The sequence below is a fragment of the Durio zibethinus genome, chromosome 14 (genome assembly GCF_047325235.1).
Source record: "Durio zibethinus cultivar Kanyao isolate XHJ-2024 chromosome 14, ASM4732523v1, whole genome shotgun sequence".
Lineage (NCBI taxonomy): Eukaryota > Viridiplantae > Streptophyta > Magnoliopsida > Malvales > Malvaceae > Durio > Durio zibethinus.
Genome location: NC_143175.1, coordinates 12,711,238 through 12,719,741, shown reverse-complemented (window position 1 = coordinate 12,719,741; position 8,504 = coordinate 12,711,238). Strand labels below are relative to the sequence as shown.

At 38.1% G+C, this 8,504-nt stretch overlaps 2 protein-coding genes across 2 annotated transcripts; both read left to right on the top strand.

The window, feature by feature from the left end:
* LOC111295379 (putative beta-D-xylosidase 5) lies at positions 1-2,897 on the top strand. The gene is made up of 7 exons (XM_022888837.2): positions 1-350; positions 446-751; positions 846-1,015; positions 1,104-1,204; positions 1,310-1,651; positions 1,749-2,186; positions 2,274-2,897. The coding sequence occupies exons 1-7, from the start codon at positions 48-50 to the stop codon at positions 2,885-2,887; spliced, it is 2,274 nt and encodes a 757-aa protein (XP_022744572.2). The 5' UTR covers positions 1-47; the 3' UTR covers positions 2,888-2,897.
* A 2,742-nt stretch (positions 2,898-5,639) lies between these two features.
* LOC149515053 (uncharacterized) lies at positions 5,640-8,366 on the top strand. The gene is made up of 6 exons (XM_089742972.1): positions 5,640-5,775; positions 5,870-6,804; positions 6,996-7,320; positions 7,574-7,814; positions 7,955-8,018; positions 8,157-8,366. The coding sequence occupies exons 1-6, from the start codon at positions 5,640-5,642 to the stop codon at positions 8,364-8,366; spliced, it is 1,911 nt and encodes a 636-aa protein (XP_089599098.1).
* Positions 8,367-8,504: the final 138 nt, after the last annotated feature.

Here is an 8,504-nt window from a genome sequence, read left to right as displayed (position 1 = left end):
TGCCAAATAAATTTGCTTATGTTTGTGATCCTAAAAGATTCGCATTGATGGGTTTGGATATGGTTGATTTTGCATATTGTGATACAACTCTTTCTTATGAAGTTAGAGCCAAAGATTTGGTAGATAGGATGACATTATCAGAGAAGGCTCACCAAATGGGAGATAAGGCAACTGGTGTAATCAGAATAGGGTTGCCTAGATATCATTGGTGGTCTGAAGCTTTACATGGTGTCTCATATGTTGGACATGGCACGTATTTTAATGAACTTGTTCCTGGTGCAACAAGTTTTCCCACCGTTATTCATACAACTGCAGCCTTTAACCAATCGCTTTGGAAAACCATTGGAAAGGTAGAAATTTAGTATAACTCATAATTAAGCTCAACTTTTTGCAGTATCTTTTCACCGTTTAATAAAATGGTTACTCTGTTGTTTGTTATCAACAGGCTGTTTCAACAGAAGCAAGGGCAATGTACAATTTGGGGAATGCTGGATTAACCTATTGGAGTCCTGTCATAAATCCCGTAAGGGACCCTAGATGGGGAAGGATCACCGAGACGCCTGGTGAAGATCCTTTTGTGGTGGGAACATTTGCCTCTAACTTTGTAAGAGGTTTGCAAGATCTTGAAGGACAAGAACATACAAATGACACTGGCTCCAGACCTCTCAAGGTTTCTGCTTGTTGCAAACATTACGCTGCTTATGATATTGATAACTGGAAGGGTGTGAGTCGATTTACATTCGATGCAAAGGTAATTTCAGCATCATACTCTAAAGCAACTTAAAGATATAATTTTAAATTTAATAATGGTTTAACTTTTTTTTATTATTTTTAATGAATTATAGGTCACCGAGCAAGATATGGTGGAAACTTTTCTTCGTCCATTTGAAATGTGTGTTAAAGATGGTGATGTGAGCAGTGTAATGTGCTCTTATAATCGTGTTAATGGCATTCCAACTTGCGCTGATCCCATTCTTCTAAAAGAAATAATTAGAGAACAGTGGAAATTTAACGGGTATATCTCAAAAAATTATCTTTTGTTATGAAAAATTTTTAAATAGATTTTATTTATTTTAATTTTCTATATATATCCTCTTTTCCAGATATATTGTTTCAGATTGTGATTCTATTCTGGAGATGGTTGAGCGTCACAAATGGCTCAATGATACAGCTGAAGATGCCGTGGCACATTCACTAAAAGCAGGCTAGTTGCTATATATAAATATATATTTGCTAAATGAATTTTTAGGAGTGATCGTCTTTGATTTGTACACAGATTGAAGAAGATTTTTTTTCATGCATGTTACAGGTTTAGATCTGGACTGTGGAGATTACTATCCTGTCTATCTTGAAAAATCAGTGAGGCTAGGAAAAGTGAGGGAGGCAGAAATTGATACATCTCTAAAGTACCTCTATGTGGTACTAATGAGGCTTGGATTCTTTGATGGAATTCCATCTTTGATGTCACTTGGAAAGAAGGATATTTGTTCTGAAGAACACATCGAATTGGCAGCACAAGCAGCTAGGGAAGGAGTTGTACTTCTCAAGAATATTGAGTCAAATTTGCCATGGAAAATTGATCAATATAAGAACATAGCCATAATCGGTCCACTTGCCAATGCTACGAGAGATATGATCGGAAATTATGAAGGTTGTAACAAAATAAATAAAACATTTACACTTTTTGATCGCCATTTTATTAAACAGCAGGCTTTTACTCAATATATTGCTTTCTTCCATTATCGTAGGTACCCCTTGCCGATATGTTTCTCCACTTAAGGGCTTGTCTGCCTTTGCACAAGTAAAATACCAACAGGGTTGTGAAGGAGTAAAATGCCCTACTGATAAGTTAATATTTCCAGCCACGCAAGCTGCTAAACGAGCAGATGCAACTATACTTGTGATGGGTACAAATTTAAAAATTGAGAATGAGGGCTTGGATAGAGAGGAACTCCTTCTTCCTGGTTACCAAAATGAGTTGATCACCCAAGTTGCAGTAGCCTCCAAAGGTCCTGTAATTCTTGTAATCATGTCTGCTGGTGGTGTTGATATCTCACAATTTCTTAGGTCGGACCCCAAATTGGACTACATTAATAAGAAAATCAAAGGAATCTTGTGGGTTGGACATCCTGGTCAGGAAGGTGGTCGTGCCATTGCGGATGTTATCTTTGGAAAATATAATCCTGGTAAGCAGCTGTCATTTTAATGCTTGATTTTCACATACACAAAATAACTTCAAGCATTTTAATATTTATATTTTTTGATTTAATCAGGAGGAAGATTACCCCTTACATGGCATCGTAATGATTATGTGGATAAGCTGCCCATGGATTCTATGCCATTACGTCCTGTTGAAAGCTTACACTACCCTGGAAGAACATACAAGTTCTACAATGGTTCAATGGTATATCCTTTTGGATATGGTCTAAGCTACACAAAATTCAACTACAAGTTGACGACATCGAAAGAAGTACCCATCACTATTAAACTGGATAGGCTCCAGCACTGTCGCAACTTGAACTACACAAAGAAATCTTTTGAGAAATCATGTCCTGCTGTTCTAGTTGATGATATAACTTGTGACAGTGAAATATCTGTCGAGGTTGAAGTGCAGAACTTGGGCGACAGAGATGGTAGTGAAGTTGTCATGGTCTACTCAAAGCCTCCAGAGGGTATTGTCGGAACCCATTTTAAACAAGTGGTTGGATTTGAAAGAGTTTTCGTTGCTGCAAAAAAGAGTGAGAAGGTTAAGTTTATTCTTGATGCTTGCAAGAGCTTGAGAATTGTGGACAACAAAGGCTACACGCTTTTGCCATCTGGGTTGCACAAAATTGTGCTCGGAACATCATCCGAAACAATTGAAGTGAATGTCAGCTACGCTAGGTAGATAAAGAGTAGCTAAATTATTTCATTTGTTTTAGGAATTAAGGATTTGGATTAAGTTCTTTAATTTGTTGATTTCTAGTTATTCAGGAGTTCTGTTTTCTTTAGGATATTTGTTGGTTTTGAATTAATGGATTTGGTCTTTTGAAGCTAAATTAACTTGTGTTTCTTTTTTTTTTCCTCCTCAATTTCCTTTATACCATTTCTTGGATCTCTCTACAAACACAATAAAATAAAATAAAAACGCTATTTTTTTGGGGTCATGAATTTATTTATTTTTTTTGAGTTTGATACTTTAATTTAAATAAATTAAATTATTATAAATTGAAAAAAATTATAACCTTATAAACAATTGTTCTAGTGGGTTGAAAATAAGTATTCTTAATCATCAAAATATGAGTAACAAAAACTTAGGATAAAGAACACTTTAAGATACTCAATGATTGATACATACATATATATATATATTTTATTTAAAGAGTGTTTCTTTTTCAAATTAAGAACTTGGTATATCAAAGAAGAAATTTTTACAATTAATGACACTCTTTGTATAAATTTAACAGAACTCTAATAAGAAAAAAATAAGATTAACTAATAACAAAATAATTGATATTGATAACAAAAAAAAGTTAAAATTCTTAATTTAATAAATTATAAGTGATGTTCAAGTCCTCGCTTTTAATCTTTTTGGATTTCACATTTTATATGTATCGATATAGATAGATAGAAGATTATACTTGTTTATATTATTAATATAATTTTTTTGGATTTTACATTTTATATATAGAGATAGAAGATTATACTGTTTATATTATTAATATTAAATTTTATTTTACATTTAATATACACATTATATTTGAAGCACAAAGAATAATGTTTTGTGACTTTCATAACATTAGCAATTCCTTAAAATAATTACAATTTTAATCTTAAATGCTTATTTGTTTTTTTTTTTTTTGAAGAGTTTTGAGTTTCATACAAAGAGAATTTTATTTATAATTTTATCTCTTTTTTTTTTTTTTTTTCGTATGTAGTGTAAAGTTTAAGAATCCTTCCTTTTATTTCCATATATAATGACTAAGAAATAATGACAACCTACTAACTTAATTAGTTAAAAAAAATGAATTTGAAAATAGTCTCCTGCTCTAGGGGGAGTTAAATCTTGAGATTTCAAGAGTTCTTCCCAAGCCCACTGATTCAAGTCTTTGGGATACCAGTCTAGCAGTAGTGAGTGTACGGGATAGTTTGTGAGTAAGATCAAGGAGCGTTCCACTAGATGGCAGATGATTTGGACAACATGTGGAAGTATCAATCCTTTACGGAGGAAGAACTAGACAGAGTCCAACCGGATGTGAGTATATTGGACGAGACGACTGCTAATAAAGAGAAATGGATGGTGGGGAAGTTGTTGACATTTAGATCTTTCAATAAGGATGCTATGATCAGCACATTGAAAGTGGTTTGGATAACGACAAAGTAGGTTGGAATTATGCAGCTTGAGAATAACCTGTTTTTGTTCAAGTTTTCTACGCCAGCACATAAGAGAAGCGTCCTAGAGGGTTCCCCTTGGATGACAAAAACCTAATTTTAATGGATGAGTATAAAGCGAGCCTGCGTCCAAGCGAGTACCAGTTTCATAGGGCTATGTTTTGGGTCAGAGTCTATGGGTTACCTCTTGGAATGAGATCTAAAGAAATGGCGATGTGCATTGTGGAGAAGATTGGAGAGCTTTTCGAAGTGGACGCAGGTTAGGAGGATGGAGGCTGTGCAAGTTTCTTGCGGGTAAGAGTCCCCATAGACATTAGTAAACCATTAAGGAGAGCAATCATCCTTAGGGGGAAAGACAGCCAAGATGTGGTGGGAAGATTGGGATACGAAAGATTACCCAATTTTTGCTGTAAGTGTGGACTAATTGGCCATATAGAATAAGATTGCACAAGAGAGGGGAACGAAATAATGCTGGAGTATGGGGAACGGTTACGGGTGTCTCCATTGAAAGGGAGGTTCACAAAAGTCAGAACCGAATGCATACCGGCAAGGAGCCGACCGAAGGTGGGGGAAGAAAGTAGGTCAACGCAATGTAGGGCCGACTTGGAAAAGGTAAGACAGAAAGGAAGTGACATAAGCGGGGAGGAAACTAATTATCAGGAGGATAATACGGGGATTTCTTTATGGATGGAAAAATATCAAGGGAAGAAAAATCTGGCAATTTGAATTTAAAATCTGATGCGGGAAGGTCGTGCATGAAATATTTTGACAGTACCGTGCATGAGCACGCGAACTTGGGAAGCACCCTAAGGACGCCCACACAAGAACCGAGTTACAAATTAAGTGGGCCTCCACTTAGTGTAGGTGTTACTTCACATCAAAATGAAATCTATGGGCCCACAACTGATGGATTGACAGGGAGTGGCAAGATGAGAATGACTAAAGAATAGGAAGGGGGCCATTTTAAAAGGAATGGGGAAGGCACTGTGACAGGCATTACAATAATTGATCTCCAGGGCGATACAGCGGATAAAGGTTCGCATGTGAAGGGAGGGAATGGGTCTACAAAGGATGAGGCAACTATTAAATCTTTGCATTGGCCAAAGCCCGATGGAAGAGGATGACACGTAAACAAAACCAAACCATGCAAGGCGAAGAAAAAATAACAGGCGAGAAGAGGAGTTTTGTGAATATTTCACAAGAAAGAGTCGTGGAGAGTGAGACGTAGCATAAGATGACTTGAAGTGTAGGGCCCGTTCTTAGCCAAAATGACATCCAAACAGAGATTGGTTTCCAGTCCCGCCGGGAACAATGAAAACATTAGCATGGAACTGCCGTGGGCTTGGGAACCCATGGGCAATTTGAGCCCTTCACAATTTGGTGAAGCAGGAAGATCCCGATATTGTATTCCTAAGTGAGACACTGGTTTAAGGGAATGCATTAGACAGAATAAGGCAAAGATGCAAAATAAGGGATGTGTTTGGAGTGGACGCGACAGGTAAAAGCGGAGGTCTTGGAATGATGTGGAAGGATGGAGTTCAACTTAACCTCCAATCTTTTTCTAAGAATCATATTGACATAGAGCTCTTGGGACAGCCAGGTCAAAACTGGAGGATTACGGGTTTCTCTAGGGAGCCCAAAACAACAGAAAGATATAGGACATGGAGATTGTTGGAAAGACTGGGAGACCAATCGGACGAACCTTGGCTCTGTCTCGGTGACTTCAATGAGATTTTATTTGATACTGAGAAGTGGGGTGGAAATCCCAAAGCGGCTAGACCGATAGAAAACTTTAGGCTAGCCATGGAAAGAACGGGTTTGGAAGATTTGGGGTGTAGAGGCTTGTGGTTTACATGGGAAAAAGGCAAGGGCACCAATGCAGTGATCAGAAAGCGACTGCATAGAGGACTGGGAAATAAAGACTGGATGGAGATCGTTCCTCTCTGTACGGTGACCAATCTGGTAACATCAACATCTGACCATAATCCTATACTTGTTAAAACTGATGGTTGTAGGGTGCAAAGGAAAAATAGAGGAAGAAGTGCAAGGTCTTTCTTTGAAGTGGCCTGGGTCAAAGATGAGGAGACTAGGAAAGTGATAAAACAAGGGTGGGAAGAAAAGCCACACTACGGGATTCATGCTAAGATAAGACATACGGGTATTGGAATGAGAACATGGGCCTCTACGAAATTTGGAAGTCTACAAAATAGAATAAAGGTGCTAAGAGACGAGCTCATTGAACTGAAAAGCATGGACCCTAACGATGGAAGCATGCAAAGGGCGGAGCTGGTTAAACGTGAACTTAATGAAATGTTGGAAAGGGAGGAAGCTTATTGGTCACGGAGAGAGCAAGAGTCAACTGGCTACAAGGAGACAAGAATACAGCCTACTTTCATGACTAAGCATCATCTAGGAGAAGGAAGAATTTTATCAGTGGGCTAGAAGAGGAAGATGGGAAGTGGACGGAGGATGAGGAACTAATGAAACAGATGGCTTAAAGATACTTTCAGAACCTCTTTCAATCACAAAATCCCATTCATTTTAGAGTTATCTTGGATGCTATTGAAACAAAGGTTACTCTGGACATGAACAATGCTTTGTTAGCAGATTTTAAAGCATAAGAGGTCCCCGAAGCTATTACACAGATGCACCCGACAAAGGCCCCGGGCCCTGACGGCATGCCAGCATTTTTCTTCCAAAAATTATGGGGTATTGTAGGAGGTGAGGTGGTTTTTTACTGTTTATCTTTTTTGAACGGGAACACCATCATCGAGGATGTTAATAAGACCAATATTGTCCCTATTCCAAAAGTCAAAAACCCTAGGAAGATTAGTAGCTTCAGACCTATAAGCCTATGCAATGTCATATATAAGATTATAGCAAAAGTGTTAGCCAATTGCTTGAAAAGGCGTACGACTACACTGCATAAGCCAGAATCAAAGTGCATTTGTACCTGCAAGGTTGATCACAGATAATAACCTGATAGCCTATGAGCTGTTTCATAAAATTAGGATGAAAAGGAAATGGAGGGAATCATTGGTGGCCCTTAAACTCGACACGAGTAAAGCGCATGACAGTGTAGAATAGGGTTTTCTGAAGGCTATGATGTTGAAGTTCGGATTCCATCATCGGTGGGTTTCAATTATTGTGCGATGTATCACATCTGTTTTTCACTCTGTTGTTGTGAATGGGGATGTCACAGATACTTTTTGGCCAGAGCGAGGACTGTGCCAAGGAGACCCTTTATCGCCATTCTTAATTCTTCTACGCTCAGAAGGCTTTTCAGCACTATTACGCCAAAAACAAAGGGAGAACATCATAGGTGGCGTAAGTGCTAGCGAAAACGGGCCGAGAATTAATCATCTGTTTTTCGCAGACGAAAGTTTGCTTTTCTTAAGAGCAAACCAATTTGAATACGGAGCAGTGAGGCACGTTCTAAGGAGGTATGAGGAAGGTTCAGGCTAGGTGATTAATATGGAGAAATCTCTGATTTACTTTAGCAAAAATGTTGGCGAGGATGGGTGATAAGGGGTGAGACAAATACTAGAAGTAAATGAAACTCTTGACCCCGAAAAATATCTAGGGCTACCCATCATGGTGGGGAGGAACAAAAAGACAGCTTTCAAGTATATCATTGGCAGAATCAGGTAAAAAATTGTTTCATGGAGTTGCAGAGGTTTTTATAAAAGCGGTTCTACAAGCAATACTGGCATAGCATGAGTTGCTTTCTCTTTCCAAGAAGCTTTTGTCAGGAGATAAACAGCATGATATGTGCATACTGGTAGAGTTCCAAACAGAACCGAAAAGGTATCCACTGGCTTAGGTGGGATATAATGTGTAAGAGCAAAAAGAAAGGTGGAATGGGCTTTAGACACTTAGAGTTTTTCAATCAAGCATTACTAGCCAAGCAAGGATGGAGATTGATCCAAAACAGAGAATCCTTGTTATACAGGGTGTTCAGTGATAAATATTTTCTAGATGGGAACTTCCTATGAGCACATCTTGGCCGAAATCCTTCAATAACTTGGCGAAGCATATGAAGCACGAGGGTCGTATTGAATCTGGGGTTGATATGGAGGGTGGGCAATGGGAGATGCATAAATTTATGGCATGATAGTTGGATGCCTGATAAC

Excerpts from the sequence above, each read along its gene's own strand:
- LOC111295379 (XM_022888837.2), top strand. The coding sequence starts at position 48 with ATGGGTTTGGATATGGTTGATTTTGCATATTGTGATACAACTCTTTCT. Across the intron at positions 1,652-1,748 it reads TATGATCGGAAATTATGAAG|GTACCCCTTGCCGATATGTT; the intron begins GTTGTAACAAAA and ends CCATTATCGTAG. Across the intron at positions 2,187-2,273 it reads CTTTGGAAAATATAATCCTG|GAGGAAGATTACCCCTTACA; the intron begins GTAAGCAGCTGT and ends TGATTTAATCAG.
- LOC149515053 (XM_089742972.1), top strand. The coding sequence starts at position 5,640 with ATGACATCCAAACAGAGATTGGTTTCCAGTCCCGCCGGGAACAATGAA. Across the intron at positions 6,805-6,995 it reads GAGAAGGAAGAATTTTATCA|GTCCCCGAAGCTATTACACA; the intron begins GTGGGCTAGAAG and ends AAAGCATAAGAG. Across the intron at positions 7,321-7,573 it reads GCCAGAATCAAAGTGCATTT|ATACTTTTTGGCCAGAGCGA; the intron begins GTACCTGCAAGG and ends GGGATGTCACAG.